Here is a 20,833-nt window from a genome sequence, read left to right as displayed (position 1 = left end):
CAAAAAAAAAACGCTTTTTGACCACGAAATGTTTATTTTTCCACGCAGCTGCAGCCGATTGAAGATCTCTCAGCCAAGAAACTCCGCCTGACGAAACCGAGCAAGTCCGCCGCTCTCCACATCGACCTCTGCAAGGCGACATCGCCGGCGGACGCCCTGCAGTACCTCCTGCACTTCGCACGCAAACCCGTGGAGGCCGACAGCGTGGAAGGAGTGGTCCGGATCCTGTTAGAGCATTACTACAAGGTAAGGAGGGGGGGAGGGGGGGGGGGGGGGAGACGACAAATATAATGATGACTTTTAACAGTCGGCCATTGCTTGTCACCCAACTTTTCTAAACTCCTGAATGGCAAATCTTCTTTATGCAGCATTATGAGCACTGGGGATGCTCACTAGGCAGATTTATCATTCAGGACACTGGGAAAGCTGGGTTTTAACCAGTCGAAGAGCTGTAATAGTTCTCATATTGGTCGTCGACCATCTTTCCCAGCCGCAGATCGTCGAGAAACTGCTCGGAGTTTTCGCACGACTTGACGTCTAAATTTGCAATTTTTGGGTTGCAGGAAAATGAAACGTCGGTGAGACTGAAGATCGCGTCTCTGTTAGGCTTGCTGTGTAAGACGTCGGGGTTCTGCCCGGACTCCATAGTGGATGATGCGATTAATACTCTCCAGAATGAAAGTAAGTGCCCCCCTCCGGAGTCACTAGAATGGAAGAAGTGCTAGGGGTGGAGTCTCTGTGCCCGTCACACTTCATAGACCCCGACGTGGGCGGCAGAAACGGTGACTGTCTCCTCCCACCTTAGCCCAGCTTCAAGACACTAAAGGGGGGACACACAGAGCCCCTATTCTCCTAACTACTGGGGGTCCCAGCACTTGGACCCCCACTGATCAGACATATGCATTCCATGTCTTTGGCTGGAATATCTTATGATAAATACCCTCTGATTACGTTTCGGCTTGTTCTCTATATATTTTGCGTCCCCCTAAGGCCGTGTTCACACAGCGTGTGTTCGACGCCTTTTTGCCTCGTTTAACGCACCGAAAAACACGTACGAAACGCATTCTTTAATCTTCCCATTGACATCAATGGGAAAACGCATTGTAGTGCATACAACGTGTTTTTTTTAAAAACGCGTTGTGTAAAAAAAGAAGCATCAAGTCATTTCTTGGCGCGTAAAAGGTGCCAAAAACGAGCCTAATTCCCATAGTCAACGGGAGTTCTAATTACGCGGCAAAAAAAAGCGTCAAAAACGCCTGTACTTTAAAAAGCGCTTTGCAAAAATGCTAAAATTTTTGACGTGTTTACACATGATTTTGTTTTTAGTGCTGTGTGAACAAGTCCTTACTGTTCAAAACCTGATGTAAATTTTATCTACAGTCCCTGCAGCCACCACTAGGGGGAGCTCACTGCATATAGATTTATACATCTCCCTTGAAACCTAATAGAAAATCCATCTTCGATGAGCTCCCTCTAGTGGTGGCTGCAGATAATAACAATTTTATCATTCAACTCTACAGCTGGAGTTTGGAGCTCTATATATAGTTAATTTTAGGATCTAATAAAGAAATAACGTTCAAAGTCGGAGACAGACATTAAAAATATCAACATGATTTCAGCACTTTTGCATGTTTATTTCATAAGGCGCAAATGGGGGACAATTCCTCTTTACTGGGTATTTGTAAGACCCCCTATTTCCCATAATCTGGGTAGCTTCCAGCCATTAGGGACGTTGGCATGTTCTTCCTCTGGTACGTATTGTCCGTCGCTTTTCTGCGTTGCATCGGGGAAGACTGTGCAGATGATTGTGAATATTTGACTTTTCATGACATTTTTCCCTCTGACTTCTTTTTTAGAGTCTCATCAGGTTCTTGCGCAGCTGCTGGACACTTTATTAGAGATCGGGATCAAGCTTGTGGACAATGTACCCATCCGGATGAGACTGGTGGACGTGGCTTACAAGGTAGCGAGAGTTTTCTATTCGCCCCAAAAATAGTTAACAAAAGTTGATCAATAAATTATAAGTACCCCAAAATGGTGCTATACAAAAATACAACTTGTCCCGCAAAGAACAAGACCTTATACAGATATGTCGACGCAAAAATAAAAAAGTTATAGCTCTTGGAATGCGACGATGGAAAAACGTAAAAAATGGCCTGGTCATTAAGGTCTAAAATAGGCTGGTGTCATATTTTAGCAAATACATACTAATCGTTGTATAATGAAAAGTTATACCGTTTCCAATACAATTCCTCCTGGTTTTCAAGATCTCTGCTTGCTGTTATTCAATAGGAATCTTCAGTGTTTACTCGCAGGGGATAGAAATCTGTCCTGGTGATGTGACGGACACACAGATGGAGGGCTCGTTACAAGACACAGCTCTGATAACCGTACTGTAACGAGCCGTGCACCTGTGTGTCCGTCACATTACCAGGACAGATGTTTATGCCCTGTGAGTGTGTTGAGTGGCTATTCAATGACAGCAAGCAGGGATTTTGAAAACCATGAGGAATTGATACAGAATGTGTAATGAAAAATCGTATCGTAATCGGAGATCCAACAGAGAAATACAAGTCTATGGGTTCCATATTCGGGCTCCATACAGCTCAGAGGCCATAGCGGCCGTGTACACGAGGACTACTTCGTTTATCAAGGACTGTGTGGCGTAACCTTCTCCTCTGCTCTGTTTTGCCGGCAGTATCTCTCGGACACGTCTCACGGCGTCCGGAACAAGTGTCTTCAGCTTCTTGGCTGCCTTGGAGCTGTAGATAAAACCCCTTTGAAGGATACGGAAGGAGCGGTCGCCAAAGACGTACAGAAGATTATCGGCGGTTATTTCAACGATCAGGACCCCCGCGTCCGGACGGCTGCCATAAAAGCCATGGTAACTGATGTGCTGCCCACCTTTTGTAGTAGAAAAAAAGACCCTCTAAATGTGACCGAGACCACATATCATGTCTGGTTGGTAAAAGAGGGGGTGATAACATGAAAGATAACTCCCTACATCGCCCCCTGAGGTGCGATCTTACTTCCTGCTCTCACTTGCAGCTCCCTCTTCCCCTACACGGACACAGAACCAGGAAGTAAAACTTTTCATCCCGCTCCCCTTCAAACCGGCGCTGTGCCCCAAATATTACACCTAGAGCTTTCACCTTGGTATCATTTGAAAGCTACAATTCTGGGCTTTCATATGTTACAATACCAAGTTCTAAGCTCTAGCCGTCGTATTTAAGTCGCGGCAAACGTTTAAAGTCAAGACGTATCCCCTACGTCTTCGGCAGCGTAAGTGTTCATGACAGTCACATCGGTTGTCGCCAAGGTTTCTGGGAATCAGGAAATTGCGCAATGGTAGACCGTTTCTTTTCTTTCTACGTCGACAGAAATACTTTACATACGTTTTCACGTCCTGTGTATCTTTTTTTTTTTTTGTAGTTGCAGCTGCACGAGAGAGGCCTGAAGCTGCAGCAAGTCCTGTACAGCCAGGTATTGGATTCTGTAATATACGTCCATATAGAATAATGACATGAACAGTGAGGGGACGGGAGGTCAGGTCTTTGATATTGTGAAGTCTACGTATGAAGTCATCCTGTTCTTGTAGAAAGATAAAAAATTCAGCTGCTTTTTAGTTGTTTTTGCACCTGGGAAAGCTGGGTACTGATCAATATGGCCGCCGTAGCCTCGCCCACAGCGATTAGTACTCGGCTTTCTTACTGTTCTGAAGTCCTTTTCAGGAGTCTAGAAAAGCTGGGTGACCGGCCCTGTGGACACTTCAGCTTTTTGCTTTGTGTATAATATGAGATTAGAATATTTGCCTCCTTCCTCCCGTACACAGGCCTGTAAGCTGCTGACTGACGATTACGAACAAGTGCGCAGCGCGGCCGTAGAGTTGGTCTGGGTTCTTAGTCAATTGTATCCAGAAAGGTAATTTTCCCGTTTACTTCCCTGTATGTTTTTTTCCCCGTCTAGAACCTTTCGGAATAACTGCAGAGAATCGCCCCTCCAGTAGGGGGCATCCTACACGTAGGTGACATTTTCCGCTTTATTCTTCCATTGCACTATAGTTCTTTCTCATTTTCAGCATTGTTCCTATCCCGTCCTCCAACGAGGAGATCCGCCTGGTGGATGAAGCCTTCGGGAAGGTCTGTCACATGGTCAGCGATGGATCGTGGATGGTCAGAGTCCAGGCCTGCAAACTGCTGGTGAGTCATGAATGCTACATTGAATCATATAGACACCCCACCTGCCCAGTCCTGATTGCTCTAAAGAGTGGATGAAAGGGTTAAAGACTTTATCGTCATGGCACAGCGCTGAGCTGAACACAGACTCCTCATTGTTGTTGAGACATCTTAAAGGGAATGTAGGGAAACAGCGCCACCCCTGTCCATGGGCTGTTTCTGGTATTGCAGCTTAGTCCCATTCAATTGAACATGCACATGCAGCCCATGAGCAAGGGTGGTGCTGTGTCTGGAGCAAAGCAACCATTTTTTCTAATCTCATACCGCCCCTAACGTATCCAACCTAGCGCTGGTTTCGCAGGGGTCACATGATGACGCGGCACTTCTGTATCCTGTATTCTTTACGTAGCAGTCCATCCGTTATAAAGGAGGGAGAAGCGGTTTTATAAACTGCAATAGGTGAATGAGGTGGAATCTGATTGGACTGAAGCTGATTGTATTGTTTTTATAGGGTTCCATGCAGCAAGTCAGTCCCCACTTTTTGGAGCAGACCCTGGATAAGAAACTCATGTCGGACCTGAGGGTAAGTGAACGGTGAACCTTACGAGAATAAGTTAGTGACTTTTAATTTTTTATATAGCCAAAAGTATATCTTCACAGGGGACAGAGCTCTTTTTTTATTACAGCGCTCCAAATCCCTGTCTTCTATTCAAACAGCTGTAGAGATAAATGATAAAATTCTGACTACCTACAGTCACCACTAGAGGGAGCTCACTGCATATGGATTTATTATAGAGTTCAGTTGGAGTTGTATAAATCCTTATGCAGGGCGCTCCCCCTAGTGGTGGCTGTAGGTAGTCAGAATTGTATATTTTAACTCTATGGCTGTGTGAAGGGAAGCAGATACAGACCTGCATACATAGTCTGCACCCACTTGGCTCTATCTAAGCTCCAAGGCTGGAAGCAGCAGGAGTGGGAAAGCTCTCTATGCAATGCACTATGTAATACATCATGACGTTAAACACGAATATAAGGACTTTGAAGTCAAGGAGCGGGATGAAAAGTTTTACTTCCTGGTTCTGTGTCTGTGAAGGGGAGGAGGTGGGAGCTAAGAATGAGAGCAGGAAGTAGGATGACAGCCTGTTACTGTCATCTCCCTCCTGTACCACCTCCAGTGACCACAGGGGGGTGATACAGGAACCTTTCTTCATGTTATCACTCCCCCTAACCAATCAGAGGGGATGTGTCACATTTAAGGAAACTTCCTTCTCCCCCCTACTACAGGGATTAGAAGATGACATAACTTAAAATATATATTAAACACTGTCCTATATGTACCCGAAAATGATGGCTAAAAGAAATACGACTCGTCCCGCGAAAAAAAAAAAACGCCTTAAATGTAGATCCTTCAAAATAAAAAAGTTCTGGCTGACTGAATGCGACGAGTCATAAATGAAAAAATTATCTTGATCTTTAAGGCCCAAATTGTCTCGCTGTTAAAGGGATTGTCGGGGCACAGACAACTGATGGTCATCAGTATATGATCGGTGGGGGTCCGACACCCGGACCCCGCACCGATCAGCTGCCTCCGGGCACCAGATTTTTATGCCGGAAGCAGATGGCTCCGGTCCGGAATAGCGGCCGAGCTGCGATTCTGCTGCATAACCGCTACGCAGCGTACGGAGCCATCTGCATCCGCCATAAAAATCTGATCCAAGCAGAAGCTAAATTGAAGATGTGCGGAGTTCCTACATGTCTCTTATGCCTTTGTCTTCATTCGTTGGAGTTATAGAGTCAGTGAATGTCCTGATTAGATCTGTGAATATTTGTACCCCTGTAGTAGGTGGAAAATAATTACCCCCCCCCCCCTGAATGTGACAGTCAGAGACCACATATCCTCTCTCATTAGTAAGGGGGGTGATAACATGAAGAAAGGGTCCTGTATTACCCCTCCTGGGGTCACTGGAGGTTGTACAGGGGGTCGGATGACATGAACAGGCTGTGATCTCACTTCCTGCTCTCACTCTCGGCTCCTCCTCCTCCTCTACACAGACACAGAATTAGGAAACTTTTCATCCTGTTGCCGAACTTCAAAAGAGAGCTGCGCCCTGAATATTGCCCCTAGAATATCGAGCCTGGTATCATTTTACAGCTAAGATTCTGGGCTCTAATATGACACTAAGGTCTAGTCCTTTATATTTTAGCCACAGCGAGCGTTTAAAGTCATGACATTACATAGGTCCGTAGCAATAAAAAATTTTGGGCTGGTCAGTAACTTTTCCAATAGTCGGTGGAGTTTTATGTGAACCTGATTTTTATTCCTTGGCTTCTTCTTGTTACACAGAGGAAAAGAACCGCGCACGAACGTGCAAAAGAGCTATACAGCTCCGGGGAGTTTTCCAGCGGTAGAAAGTGGGGGGATGACGCCCCTCGCGAGGAACTAGATACCGAAGCTGTGAACCTGATCGAGTCCGGGGCTTGCGGAGCATTTGTTCATGGTCTGGAGGATGAGATGTATGGTAGGAGGACTCCTTTATGGGTTTTCTAGTTTACAAGCCGGCAAGAATACGGATGGTGACGTTTTGGGATAGCAGAATACAAAATGCTTTGTGATGTGCAGTCATAATTATGGCCACTAGGGGCACTATTTCACTGGTGTTATAAGAAATTGAACCTTAAAAATAAAAACAATGGCCATTAAATAGTCCTAGGGTCTTCTGGGGGAAAGCTGGGTGACCTCTAATTTGGCCTCCACCATTGCAGCATTTATGCCGAGTTAAAGGAACACTCCATTCAAACCGATACTGTCATGCTCCGCCCCCTCTGGTCCTGCACTAAGCATGACACAGTGTATCAGTTTTTTTCTGGAGTGTTCCTTTAATCAGGCAAAACCAGCGCTGCGGCTCCTCCTTTCTCAAGATCTCTGTTTGCTGTCAGTAAGTGGAAAACATTACAAGTTTAATACTTATGATATATGAGGATTTCTTTCAATTGTATCCAGTCTAGAAAGACTCCAGACTGATAAATTTAACCTGCACTGATACATTGTAACACGACAGAGATTTGTTCTTCTGATGTGTTTATCTCGCGTGGGATTGTGACCGGACACAATTGTAACAAACCCTCAGCTGTGAGAAGTATTAGGACTGTGCTGCTTTTCAGCCTCTGGATGTAAAACAAAAGGCTCCCATTCACTGACAGCAAGCTGAATTTATGCCAATCTGAATCCGGTTACTACTTCTGGTCTGTTTCCTTCAGAGGTGAGGATCGCAGCGGTGGAATCTCTGTGCCTCCTGGCTCGTTCTTCCCGCCCGTTTGCAGAGAAGTGCTTGGATTTCCTGGTGGACATGTTCAACGATGAGATAGAAGAAGTCCGGCTGCAGTCCATACATACCATGCGCAAGATCTCCGACAACATAACCCTGCGGGAGGACCAGCTGGACACCATCCTGGCAGTGCTGGAGGTGATTATCCCCCCTGTAGTTTACAAATGTGTGACATTTAAGGCGACATTTAAATTTGGGCACCTATTGTTGTGCACGGCCACCTCTCCACTTAATGCAAAGGGGAAAGAGCTCACCATGAATCAACAAACGGGGTCACAGGAACCCCCCATTCCCACTATCGGTCAGGGAGCCTTACACATCTATGGCATATCCTGTAGGTTAGATGTGTATACCCCTTTAAGACAAGTTACTGCACTCAATAAGCGACTTCCAAAACTCCCGTTCAGAGTAGCCTGAGCCATATGCAAATTCTGCAGCCCTTGTCTGATTGGCTGCACCCACATTTTATTTGTAATTTCTATGGTGCTGTAGATGCAGCCACGTGATCACTCTCAGCCAATCGGACGAGATGGCCGTGGTATTATAAACAAAAAAGCCATAATGCCATAAAGTGATCAGCGTGGTAACGGCGTCAAATCTATGGCCAGCTGGCATGTGTTTTTCTCCGGCTCCCTGGTTGGCACATGGTTGGACCCCCTGGTGGGCAGCAAATTTCTTAGGACCCCAATGTTACTGTGTATTCCTCGTGTCTTCTGCAGGACTCGTCCCGGGACATTCGAGAGGCTTTACATGAACTGCTCTGCTGTGCGAACGTCTCCACTAAGGAATGCATCCAGCTCGCCCTGGTGGAACTTCTGAAGAACCTCTCCAAATACCCCACAGACCGCGACTCCATCTGGAAGTAATTATCACACGTCTTTGTTTTATTTGTGATCATCTGTCAGACAGTTTTACAATTTTGGACGTTTGGTTTTGTGAAATTCCAAGTTATATTGCAGTTTTGTGTTGGAAAAAAGTGCCGCTCTTACAGTCAGGGACAGGCGTACACTCGCTCTTACAGTCAGGGACAGGCGTACACTCGCTCTTGCAGTCAGGGACAGGCGTACACTCGCTCTTACAGTCAGGGACAGGCGTACACTCGCTCTTACAGTCAGGGACAGGCGTACACTCGCTCTTGCAGTCAGGGACAGGCGTACACTCGCTCTTACAGTCAGGGACAGGCGTACACTCGCTCTTACAGTCAGGGACAGGCGTACACTCGCTCTTGCAGTCAGGGACAGGCGTACACTCGCTCTTACAGTCAGGTGCAGGCGTACACTCGCTCTTACAGTCAGGGACAGGCGTACACTCGCTCTTGCAGTCAGGGACAGGCGTACACTCGCTCTTGCAGTCAGGGACAGGCGTACACTCGCTCTTGCAGTCAGGGGCAGGCGTACACTCGCTCTTGTAGTCAGGGGCAGGCTTACACTCGCTCTTGCAGTCAGGGACAGGCGTACACTCGCTCTTGCAGTCAGGGGCAGGCTTACACTCGCTCTTGTAGTCAGGGGCAGGCTTACACTCGCTCTTGCAGTCAGGGGCAGGCTTACACTCGCTCTTGCAGTCAGGGGCAGGCTTACACTCGCTCTTGTAGTCAGGGGCAGGCTTACACTCGCTCTTGCCGTCAGGGGCAGGCGTACACTCGCTCTTACAGTCAGGGACAGGCGTACACTCGCTCTTGCAGTCAGGGACAGGCGTACACTCGCTCTTGCAGTCAGGGACAGGCGTACACTCGCTCTTGCAGTCAGGGGCAGGCGTACACTCGCACTTGCAGTCAGGGGCAGGCGTACACTCGCTCTTGCAGTCAGGGACAGGCGTACACTCGCTCTTGCAGTCAGGGACAGGCGTACACTCGCTCTTGCAGTCAGGGACAGGCGTACACTCGCTCTTGCAGTCAGGGACAGGCGTACACTCGCTCTTCCAGTCAGGGACAGGCGTACACTCGCTCCTGCAGTCAGGGACAGGCGTACACTCGCTCTTCCAGTCAGGGACAGGCGTACACTCGCTCTTGCAGTCAGGGGCAGGCGTACACTCGCACTTGCAGTCAGGGGCAGGCGTACACTCGCTCTTGCAGTCAGGGACAGGCGTACACTCGCTCTTGCAGTCAGGGACAGGCGTACACTCGCTCTTGCAGTCAGGGACAGGCGTACACTCGCTCTTGCAGTCAGGGACAGGCGTACACTCGCTCTTCCAGTCAGGGACAGGCGTACACTCGCTCCTGCAGTCAGGGACAGGCGTACACTCGCTCTTCCAGTCAGGGACAGGCGTACACTCGCTCCTGCAGTCATAGAACTCTACTACTTTACAATTACCAATAATACCGCCATATGGTGGTCGGATACCGGAGCATCATCACGTTGCAGATCATACGTGAGAATACAGCGCTGATAAAATGCAGTCACAGGTAGAATACGCAACAATTAGATAGAGTGACTCCGAGATGATGCGCCTGCCGTGCTGCCCAATGCCTCTAAATACTACACTGGCAAAATAATAGTGGCATCAGTATACTGTCCCTGAAAATAACCGTGCCACACACAGGCAATAAAATAACAGTGCCACACTCAGTGCCCCCAAAATAAGTGTCACAATATGTGCCCCCACAACCCTTCCCATCCAAAAAAAGGTGGCAACGTACTCCCCTAGCCCCATTCTTGCATTCAATATCCGCCGGCCGCAGACGTCCTTTGGTCTGCGCTCTGACCACACTGCTTTATTTCCAGCCTCTGTGTGTTTTATTTTTCATATTAACCTCATTCTGCAGATGTTTGAAATACCTGGGCAGCAGACACCCGACCCTGGTCCTGTCCCTGGTGCCGGAGCTCCTGAGTACACACCCGTTCTTCGATACACCGGAACCTGATATGGATGATCCAGCATGTATCCGCTTCATGTGCTTATCTCCCCTTGGCCATAATTGGGAACGCTGGTCCTTAAAGGGATTGTTCAGTTTATAAAACCCCATTTTCATACACCCTATTAGGGAATTCGGAGGTAATAGAGGGGAGTCCTCCGTTCAGGATCCTCATCACTTGGTCAGAGTGGAGAGCGGTTATACACATTGATATAATTGGACTGTGTAATACTTTATTTTGCCTGTGGTGGCGCTGCAGGGAAGTTGAGCACTTACTGCCAGGTTTGCCCACAGAGCTGATCGCTGGGGGTCCTAATGGGGGGACACTTTGTGATCTGCTTATGATAAAGGGACATTTCTAACAAGTTTGGTTTATCCAAAGCGGAGAGCCCTTTTAATAGGGAATACACTGCATGATATTACCAGATGGAAAATCATTCTTACTGTTGTGAATATTTTTTATGTAGCCCTTGATAAGTAATGACTAAAAGTATATTTTAGACTTCTTTCAACATTTGATCAGCTCATTGCAGTTGTCCAAATCTCTGTTTGTTGTCAGTGAATCTTTCTTATTTTTAGCGATCTCTCTACTTATCCTGTCCACTGTTTGGGTTTATTACAAAATGAGCCCTACACCGCTGTCAGCTGGACATGATCAGGATGGGTTTTCATCCCCTGGATGTAAATAAGGTTTCCACTCGTTGACAGCAAGCAGAGGTCTTGAAAATAGTGACGCATTAAAACACAAATTATATTAGAAAGTTGCAGAACTTTTCCGGCTACAATGATTCACGGAACAGTCCATACAAAACGAACGCGCAAAACACACAGTTTTGCCGTGAACGTTCCTTTAAGGAGCGGAGCGTTGCTTTTTGTTGTCCCGTTTATGTAATCGCTGGAACTTAACGTCACCTCTCAGATATTGCCGTTTTGGTTTTGATTTTCAACGCAGCAAAGACCTGCCCCACCATGCCAGCTCTGTTCTCCGACCACACGTTCCGCCACTATGCCTACCTGCGGGACAGCCTCTCACACCTGGTGCCAGCACTGACGGTAAGTCGGGGGGATGGGTGTGATCGTGATTTGTGTAACGTTATAGGAAGGAGGAGCCAAACTGATATTCCTACCGCTAAACAAGCCAAAATAGCCGATTAACCCCTTACTGCGATGTAAATGTACATCATTGCCGTACCTAAAAGCTCCTTGACATACACTGAGGTCACGATGATCGCACGGGCGCGGGGCTGGGCTCCTGCTGTATAGGCCGGGCTCAGAGACACCACTGATCCTGGCCGTTTAACCCCTTAGATGCCGCGGTCAATAGTGGCAATAGTGTTTACGGAGCTTAACAGAGAGAAGGGGCTCCCTTTGTCGCCCCATCGACGTCACGTGACGCGAGTGCTGATGGGTTACCATGGCAGTTGTGGCCTAAAAAAAAAACCCAGATCTTCCATAGGTGTAAGCCTATTAGGCCCTAATCAATCGAATACCCCATTGGGACTGAAAAAACTATTCTGTCCCTATTCTGACATCCTCTGTCCCTATTTTGGCATATAGACATCATAGAGGGGGGTCTGTGCTTCTCTCTCGGAAAGCTCCGGTCCCTTGAATCAATCTTCTCATCTCCTTCCTTTTTCCCACAGCTGCCGGGAGTGAAGTGGTCCTGGATTCCAGATCTGGAGCGTCAGTCTCCTCCTGAAGACCCTTCCCAGCAGTTTCTGCAGAACAGCCTGGAGAGAATCCATAACCTTCAAAATCTGGATATCCAGGGGACACAGGAACTTCTCGAGTTCACAATCCGGTAAATGAGAAATCCCATTGATGAGGGTGGAGGAGAATGTGGTCGTTCTTGTCGGGTTCAAATATATATATATAATGTCTTTCCCTCCAGGGACCTGCAAAGAATAGGGGAGCTTCAGTCCGAGCTGGCTGGCATGGCGGATTTCTCAGCAACCTACTTGCGCTGTCACTTGCTGCTCATCAAGGTTGGTCCTAATGGTCTCAGTAATGATAGGACAGTCCACCAGCAAGCGCAATTACAAAAATTGTATTTGTATGCTGGGATATAATCACTTGGAGTGGCAGCCATCCAAGCCTGAGGCTGCACTACTGACATCAATATGTACGTCCTAACTTAAATATCAGCACTTATGTATGAACATTGATATAGATGGTGATTTGGAGCAAACACGAGGTTATCCTAATAACACTGCACCTGACAGAAATCAGGAGACATGATGTCATCAGTCTCTCAGTAGTGCAGCCTCGGGCCTGTATCTTTAAGCCATCAGATCTCAGCCTTGATGTAAGATGTTCTCTACCTTCCTATAGCGAACATCTTGTGTTGACGAATACGTGAAATTCCTTTAATCTGGCGCCCAATAATGCAGAAATTATGGTCTATTTACACGTTGCAATGAGTTTTTCAACCCGTGATTTTCGCAAAATCGCAGCGAAACTACATGGTTTTACTGTGATATGACAAGGACGTGTGAATAGACCCTTATTTCCAGCACAGAACATTATGGTAATCAAAGCCGAACAGACACGAAGCAGCTGAGCGCTCACACGAGACCTTCAGCTGCTTCGTTCTAGCGATTGGTGGGGGTCTCAGTGCTCGGACCCCCACCAATCCAAACTTCTGACATGTCAGAAGTTTGTCCAACGTTTAGCTACACATTAAAGTAATTTCATGTACTTTGCTGGAAGTGTAACCGCTTCTTCCTGTGATTTCCAGGCGTTGAATGAGAAGTTATGGAGTCTCGCGGCGCCCCTTTATGTGAAGCAGAACTCTCTGGCTGCTACGGCCGTCAAACAGGTAAATACCCCAAATTCCCGCTGATGTGTCCCACCCTCCTTCTATCCTCTGCTGGGTTACAATGTGGTCAAAACATATGGAGAAGAACACGCAGCGATACACGTTCGTGATGGCTGCGGCGCGATCAACTGCTGTGGTTGACGGCCGCCCTCCAGTACTAATGGCCATTTAACCCGTCCAGCACCGTGATCAATGCTGATCGCGTTGGTGAAAAAGGGAGGGGGCTCCCTTTGTCATCTCACTGCCAGTAGCGTCAATGCGATCACAGGGGCTGACCGTTTTATACTGTCAGCTTGGGGCCCATAAATGGTCCGCAGGGCTGTAGGTATTCCCGAATAGATGCCTGTGCGTCTTATAAAGACATATGACATCGAGTCCGCTAATGGGGCTAAAAATGATTAAACAAAGCTAATCATTAACTAAAATCATGCCGCAAATACATAAAACACAATAAACACAATTTTTTTAATAATTTTTAAATTGGGTATGAACGTACTCGAAATTACCTCTATAATAAAGTTTCAGGCCCTATTCACAAAGAGTTTTTTGCCGCGGCAACATACGGCCGAAATTGACTCCCATTGAGGTGGAGGCGTTTTTTTTTTACCGCGAGCAAAAAGAAGCGACATGCCCTATCTTGAGGCGTTTTCCGCCTCAAAAACCCCATTGAAATCAATGGGAGACGGAAATAAACGCGTTTTTTGACGCGTTTCGGCAAAAAACGCTCAGGCTTATGCCATCTTTCTGTTGAAGAGAGAGCTAAAAAAAAAAAGCCTAAAAAAACGCGTGTGGTGCAAACCCACAAAAACCAAAAGAACGGAGCTGATTTTTCCAGGCAGAATTTCCTGCCTGCAAAAAAACTGTGTGAACAGGGCCTTAGTCTCCATTATGTTAAACGACATAAAAAAATTAAATAAAGCAAAATGTATTGTTCATTCCTTCCGCCATTGTAAAAAAAAAATATTAATTTACTTGCACTCCAAAAAAAAATTCCCAAAAGACCTCCAACTCCGCCCACAAAAAAACAAGGCTCTAAGCAGATCTGTAGACGTAATAATAAAACATTTATGATGTTGAGCCAAAACCCAAAAACTTTGTGGGTCCTTAAGGTCAAAAATTGAGTCCTGAAGGGGTTAAACATGTTTTTTTAATTTAGGAGGAGGACCCCTTTAAGTACATAGTGTGGATGGGATAATTCCTGCTACATGGAGAAAGCTGAGAAACCTGCGAATGTTTCCCAATGCTGCACCTGGTGTCCTGGGAAGACTTCAGTTTTACATTTTCTGCTCGTGATTCTGTTTTTTATTCCCTTTGCTCCAGATCTTGGAGGACACATACAAGATGGAGTTCATGTACAGCGGACTGGCGAACCGGCAAGTGGCCATCATTCATCACATGAGGTTACAGGCCAATGCCCTCCAGCTCCTTATAACTGCTCGGACCACCAAAGGGTGAGTGACCTAAGAGACCAGAACAGATCACCCCCGATCTCCATAAACAGTACGGCGTTAAAGGGACACAACCTAAAAATTTGTGAAAACTAAGAAATAACAGAAAGCAAACCCTCACCTGCCAGAGAAGGTGGTGACTTTACAGCTGGGGTTTCTCCACGTTTGTAGGTGTATTTTCTGGAAAGGGGCGTGGCTTAATGAAAGTGCTTTGTTTTGAATTGTGGTCTAAGCTCCACCCATTACTGATCAAAGTGCTTCGTTTTGATTTGGACTGATCAGTAATGGGCGGGGCTTAATTAAAGTATTTTAGTTTCGAATTGCAGACTGATCAGTAATGGGCGGTTCCTACTAAATTCATGCCAGGGACAAAGCCCCAACCCCATTTCTCAAAATCATTACAGGGGAAATATGAGTGAATTGGATTTTTGGAGTGAAATTGAAACGGAATAGGGTCAGGAAAGATGAGAATGTCACAGGAGATATTGCTATTCTTTAATTATTTATGACACCCGTTTTTAAATACCATGTTAGGGAATTCTGAGTTACTCTCAGGGGTTCCCTTATTCAGGATCATCTTCCATTAGCCTGCCATAAATAACATTTTGCTCTTTGGAGGACCCGGCTGGTCCATACATTACACAGACCACACATTGATGTGAATGGACACTGTGTAATGCTTCATTTCCCCTGTGGGGGTGCTGCAGGGAAATTGAACACCTACTACCAGGTTTCCCCGCAGATTACAGCTGATCGCTGGGGATCCATGCACTCCGCTTTTTGTTGAGGGACCCTTCTAACAAAAAGGGCTAAAATTTTGGGACAATTGTGCAAAGCTGGACTTCCCTATGGGAAATGATGTACTTGACAACAATACTGCAAAATATTTTCCTTTGATCTGAATTTAGAATTTTTATCGTAACTCCATTCACTGTGACACGGCTAACATCAGAGGTATAAGGTGCAGTGTGCCTCATGTCTCAGTGCTGGTATGAGGTCGAGACTGCCGAAATATACATCCCGGTCCCCCGTCGCGCTGATTCTGAGATTTTCATAGATTTTTATAGCGCTGCCGGGGGACCGGAAGTCATGTGCACGGTCTTCTTCGATGATGATACGACTCTTCGTCATGTGACCGGCTCCGCTGTACTGTATATACAAGCAGCAGTAGTACAGCGATTACATAGCGTGGCCGGTCACATGACGAAGAGTCGTATCGCCATAAAGGAAGACTGTGCACCTCGACTTCAGGTCCCCCGGCAGCGCTATAAAAATCTCATAATCAGTGCGACGGGGACCGGGATGTATATTAGCGAGTGTATCACATACTGCAGGGAATATACGGATAATACTTTATGGTCCCCACATAACGCCTTTAATATGAGATCCCTCTACATAAATGATCGCACTGTGTGTGTAGGGGGGACGTCATTTAGAATTGGGTATAAAAAAAATAAAATAGAATAATATTAATCGTGTCTTTTTTTTGCCTTCTGCAGGGAGGAGCCGCTGTTTAGTTTGTGCAAGCAGTTCTTGCAAGAGGTTGATTTCTTCCAGAGGTGAGTGCGCAGCTGTTGTCCAGCTGAGGATTTTGCTGCATTTGTATCCAGTCTACCGGATGCCAGATTAAAAGGAATCCTCATGAGTTCTGGTACCAGGAATAGAAGGTTTGTGATGATTATTATTTCCTGTTTCTATCGTCGTCCTCGCAGGTGCTTCATCTCCGAGCTCCCCCACATGCAGGAGAGTTTTGTGGACAAGCTGCTGGATCTTATGCCTCGCCTGGTGAACTCCAAACCCTTAGAGATGGTGAAGATCCTGCAGACCTCCCTGCGGCAAAGCAGCTTCCTACGTCTAACTCTTCCTGAACAGGTGACCATGGCCGCCATGATGAATTCTGTACGCAGGGAATGATGTCTGATCTGGTCCAATGCTGAACCACATCATATGGCATAGAACGTACAATACACTGCCAGTAATCCGGCACGTTATATATTCTGATCTTGAGTTATATCCTGTATTATACTCCAGAGCTGCACTCACTATTCTGCTGGTGGAGTCACTGTGTACATACATTACTTATCCTGTACTGATCCTGAGTTACATCCTGTATTATACTCCAGAGCTGCACTCACTATTCTGCTGGCGGAGTCACTGTGTACATACATTACTTATCCTGTACTGATCCTGAGTAACATCGTGTATTATACTCCAGAGCTGCACTCACTATTCTGCTGGTGGAGACACTGTGTACATACATTACATTACTTATCCTGTACTGATCCTGAGTTACATCCTGTATTATACTCCAGAGCTGCACTCACTATTCTGCTGGTGGAGTCACTGTGTACATACATACATTACTTATCCTGTACTGATCCTGAGTAACATCGTGTATTATACTCCAGAGCTGCAATCACTATTCTGCTGGTGGAGTCACTGTGTACATACATACATTACTTATCCTGTACTGATCCTGACTTACATACTGCATTATACTCCAGAGCTGCACTCACTATTCTGCTGGTGGAGTCACTGTATACATACATTACATTACTTATCCTGTACTGATCCTGAGTAACATCGTGTATTATACTCCAGAGCTGCAATCACTATTCTGCTGGTGGAGTCACTGTGTACATACATTACATTACTTATCCTATACTGATCCTGAGTTAGATCCTGTATTATACTCCAGAGCTGCACTCACTATTCTGCTGGTGGAGTCACTGTGTACATACATTACATTACTTATCCTGTACTAATCCTGAGTTATATCCTGTATTATACTCCAGAGCTGCACTCACTATTCTGCTGGTGGAGTCACTGTGTACATTCATGACATTACTTATCCTGTACTGATCCTGAGTTACAGCCTGTATTATACTCAAGACCTGCACTCACTATTCTGCTGGTGGAGTCACCGTGTACATACATTACATTACTTCTCCTGCACTGATCCTGAGTTATATCCTGTATTATACTCCAGACCTGCACTCACTATTCTGCTGGTGGAGTCACTGTGTACATACATTACTTATCCTGCACTGATCCTGGGTAACATCGTGTATTATACTCCAGAGCTGCACTCACTATTCTGATTGGAGTCACTGTGTACATACATTACTTATCCTGTATTATACTCCAGAGCTGCACTCACTATTCTGCTGGTGGAGTCACTGTGTACATACATTACATTACTTATCCTGTACTGATCCTGAGTTACATCCTGTATTATACTCCAGAGCTGCACTCACTATTCTGCTGGTGGAGTCACTGTGTACATACATTACATTACTGATCCTGAGTTACATCCTGTATTATACTCCAGAGCTGCACTCACTATTCTGCTGGTGGAGTCACTGTGTACATACATTACATTACTGATCCTGAGTTACATCCTGTATTATACTCCAGAGCTGCACTCACTATTCTGCTGGTGGAGTCACTGTGTACATACATTACATTACTGATCCTGAGTTACATCCTGTATTATACTCCAGAGCTGCACTCACTATTCTGCTGGTGGAGTCACTGTGTACATACATTACATTACTGATCCTGAGTTACATCCTGTATTATACTCCAGAGCTGCACTCACTATTCTGCTGGTGGAGTCACTGTGTAAATACATTACATTACTTATCCTGTACTGATCCTGAGTTACATCTTATATTATACTACAGGGATTAATTAATGTGCCCTAACAGAGCAGTACTGAAGTGTAAAGCATAGTGAGAGAACGGGGCAGCATAGCCTCTGATGAGACAGAGTCCGAGATTCACTGAAATCAGCCTTCCACTTGATAAAGCAGTTAAGCTGGAGTTACGGATCATAGCTGTGCACTGATTTGAGCAGAACTCAAGTGTAAAGCACGGTGGAAAAACATAGGAGCCGCCTTAACATCTGATGAGACAGAGCAGCTCCGATTACACTAGAGTACTTAGCTGAAATGTAGTCACAGATAATGACGTGCCATGATGGAGAAGAACTGCAGTGTGCAGCATGGTGGAAGGGCAGGATAGCCGTGGAGTATCATCCCAAAATACTGAATTATATATAAGTTTTAGACCACAACTGGACCCCGCATTATATATGTTCCTTGTGATGTATATTTTGGATTTGTAAAGAAACGTGTGTAATATGTTTATATAACGGCTGTCTACGTGTCTATGGCAGGACCCTCAGTCTTCAGGCCATCGGGGGCACATACATTTTATTACCATTGTCCTGTCGCTTTGCAGATTCACAGGGCCTCGGCGCACATCATCGAGCCGGCCGCAGAGTCTGATAACCCGATCCGGTTCACCTCCGGTTTAGTTGTAGCCCTGGATGTTGACGCCACATTGGAACACGTCCAGGAGCCGCAGTGCGCGGTAAAGGTCCAGGTATGTCCGGAGAAAACACTATGTGGTTCAGAGCAATGTCTGCAACTTTCGACATGCAGCAGAGCTAAGATGGTCGTTTATGGCTCTATTCAGCTCTGCTACATCTGGAAGTCCGCTTCAGACAGTTGGCTTTTATAACCACTCAGATAATACGGAAATTGTGTCATTTAGTCGTCATACTTTATCTGTACACGTCTCCTCCAAGGTTGTGTATCCAGACGGGCAAGTCCAGATTATTCACCCGAAACCGGCCGACTTCCGAAACCCTGGCCCAGGGAGACATCGGCTCATATCACAGGTCTATCTCTCTCATACCGCCTGGACAGGTAAGAAGCAGGGACTGGCACAGTCCGGTGCATTAAACATTCCTAAACTTATATGGCTGAATGTCCCTCCCATCATGCCTCAGGGTAGAGCACAGATCTAATATTCTTTTTATTGTGGGAGGAACTTTTTCTTGCGCTCACTGTCGCCCCCTGCTTAGTAAAAGGTGTGAAGGAAGACATTGTGGAACTTTTTCTTGCGCTCACTGTCGCCCCCTGCTTAGTAAAAGGTGTGGAGGAAAGCACTTTTCTGCCTCACAAAATGAGTTGCCACTTTTCAAGCTCATTCTGTCTTGACAAGCAAAGCTGCAGTGTAAAGCATGGAAGAGGGAAAGAGCAGCTCTGATGAGTGAGATGGATTTCACACTTGAATAGATAATGCAGATAAGTTACTGATCATTAGATGTAACACCCAAGCTGAGTATTGTTGGTGGGTGGGCGTTCCGGGGGTTGGGTGAGAGTCCCGCATTATTGGTTGCCGGACAATTTAAATAACCCTTTAAATGCTGTTCTGAATGACCCGTGTTATTTCCGCAGAGCCATGTCAGATTGAAGTCAGCCTCCTGCTCGCCTACAGCTCCAACAGAAGCAAAGTGTTAACTCGCTCGTCCAAGACCGCCTGGGGGGAGAGCACGGACTCCATACCCCTCCCCGAGAACAACACGGAGGGGACGCTGCCTTTCAGCAAACCCGTCAAAGTCTTTCTGATGCCCAAACCAGCGAGGAGGTGACATCCCAAAATATGCTCAGAAAGATCGGTAAACGTTCCTCTCCCGGTAGCCGCACAGGTCGTCTGTAATTATTTTGTGGGCCGAGATGGAAACGGACGTGTTTTTGGTTTTCCTCACAATGGCTTCCGGCCGGCTCGTATTTCGTCACACTGGATGATACTGAATATAAGAATTCACCTGCACGATGGACGTCTCTGCTGGTCGTAGGTCAATGCGTTACTTGGGGTAAAATTCCTTTAATCCGGCATCATTGGGACTTTCTTGATTATTGGACCGGCGTAGAAAAGTATTTGTTTTCCCTTTTAGTTATAGACATGAAAGAGGTGGTCATTAGGGGGTCCGGGCGCTGAGACCCCACCGCACTTAGGGAGAGGTGGATACTTCTCCTAAATGAAGGCGGCAGGAGCCCCTTTATTTTAGCGATTGGTAAGGGGGGGGGGGGGGGGGTCTCAGCGCCCGGACACCACTGATGAGAACAGCTAATACGTCTCTATATTTGGGGGTTCAGTTTACTCGCACGGGTCCAGGAAGAAAGCGCAAAATAATGTTGGTGCGAAATCTGCGGCGATCACATAAGAATTTCCTCATTGGTTCTGCCGGATTATCGGACTTTCTGGATTATCGGATGCAGAAGTGAAAATAAGAACGCTCATCATGATCTTATTTTTGTCTTTTGAGCACAAACCGGGACTAATCATGAGATTATTGGGATCTTTTGTACAGAATCTTGAATTTTTTGTGTTCTTTTCTAATAAAATATTTTTTCGCATCCT

General features: G+C 46.2%; 1 protein-coding gene across 2 annotated transcripts in view; it reads left to right on the top strand.

Annotated features, from left to right (window-relative positions):
- Nucleotides 1–20,827, top strand: part of INTS4 (integrator complex subunit 4) — a 22,815-nt gene extending 1,988 nt beyond the window's left edge. Inside the window, exons 2-23 of one of the 2 annotated variants that reach the window (XM_075851368.1) lie at nt 49–246; nt 564–681; nt 1,857–1,963; nt 2,699–2,884; nt 3,433–3,483; nt 3,833–3,921; nt 4,079–4,199; nt 4,687–4,758; nt 6,520–6,694; nt 7,434–7,639; nt 8,221–8,363; nt 10,263–10,378; nt 11,272–11,405; nt 11,996–12,153; nt 12,244–12,337; nt 13,090–13,170; nt 14,491–14,621; nt 16,118–16,177; nt 16,331–16,490; nt 18,863–19,006; nt 19,212–19,332; nt 19,867–20,827. In XM_075851368.1, the coding sequence (XP_075707483.1) occupies nt 49–246; nt 564–681; nt 1,857–1,963; nt 2,699–2,884; nt 3,433–3,483; nt 3,833–3,921; nt 4,079–4,199; nt 4,687–4,758; nt 6,520–6,694; nt 7,434–7,639; nt 8,221–8,363; nt 10,263–10,378; nt 11,272–11,405; nt 11,996–12,153; nt 12,244–12,337; nt 13,090–13,170; nt 14,491–14,621; nt 16,118–16,177; nt 16,331–16,490; nt 18,863–19,006; nt 19,212–19,332; nt 19,867–20,060 (2,859 nt within the window). In that variant the 3' untranslated portion in view covers nt 20,061–20,827. The remainder of the gene's footprint in view (nt 1–48; nt 247–563; nt 682–1,856; nt 1,964–2,698; nt 2,885–3,432; nt 3,484–3,832; nt 3,922–4,078; nt 4,200–4,686; nt 4,759–6,519; nt 6,695–7,433; nt 7,640–8,220; nt 8,364–10,262; nt 10,379–11,271; nt 11,406–11,995; nt 12,154–12,243; nt 12,338–13,089; nt 13,171–14,490; nt 14,622–16,117; nt 16,178–16,330; nt 16,491–18,862; nt 19,007–19,211; nt 19,333–19,866) is intronic. The other variant, XM_075851369.1, reaches the window with a different exon arrangement.
- The last annotated feature ends 6 nt before the right edge of the window (nt 20,828–20,833 follow it).

Source organism: Rhinoderma darwinii, chromosome 2 (assembly GCF_050947455.1).
Source record: "Rhinoderma darwinii isolate aRhiDar2 chromosome 2, aRhiDar2.hap1, whole genome shotgun sequence".
Lineage (NCBI taxonomy): Eukaryota > Metazoa > Chordata > Amphibia > Anura > Rhinodermatidae > Rhinoderma > Rhinoderma darwinii.
The sequence above is the reverse complement of the archived record's forward strand: the minus strand, read 5'-3'. Positions and strand labels throughout refer to the sequence as shown.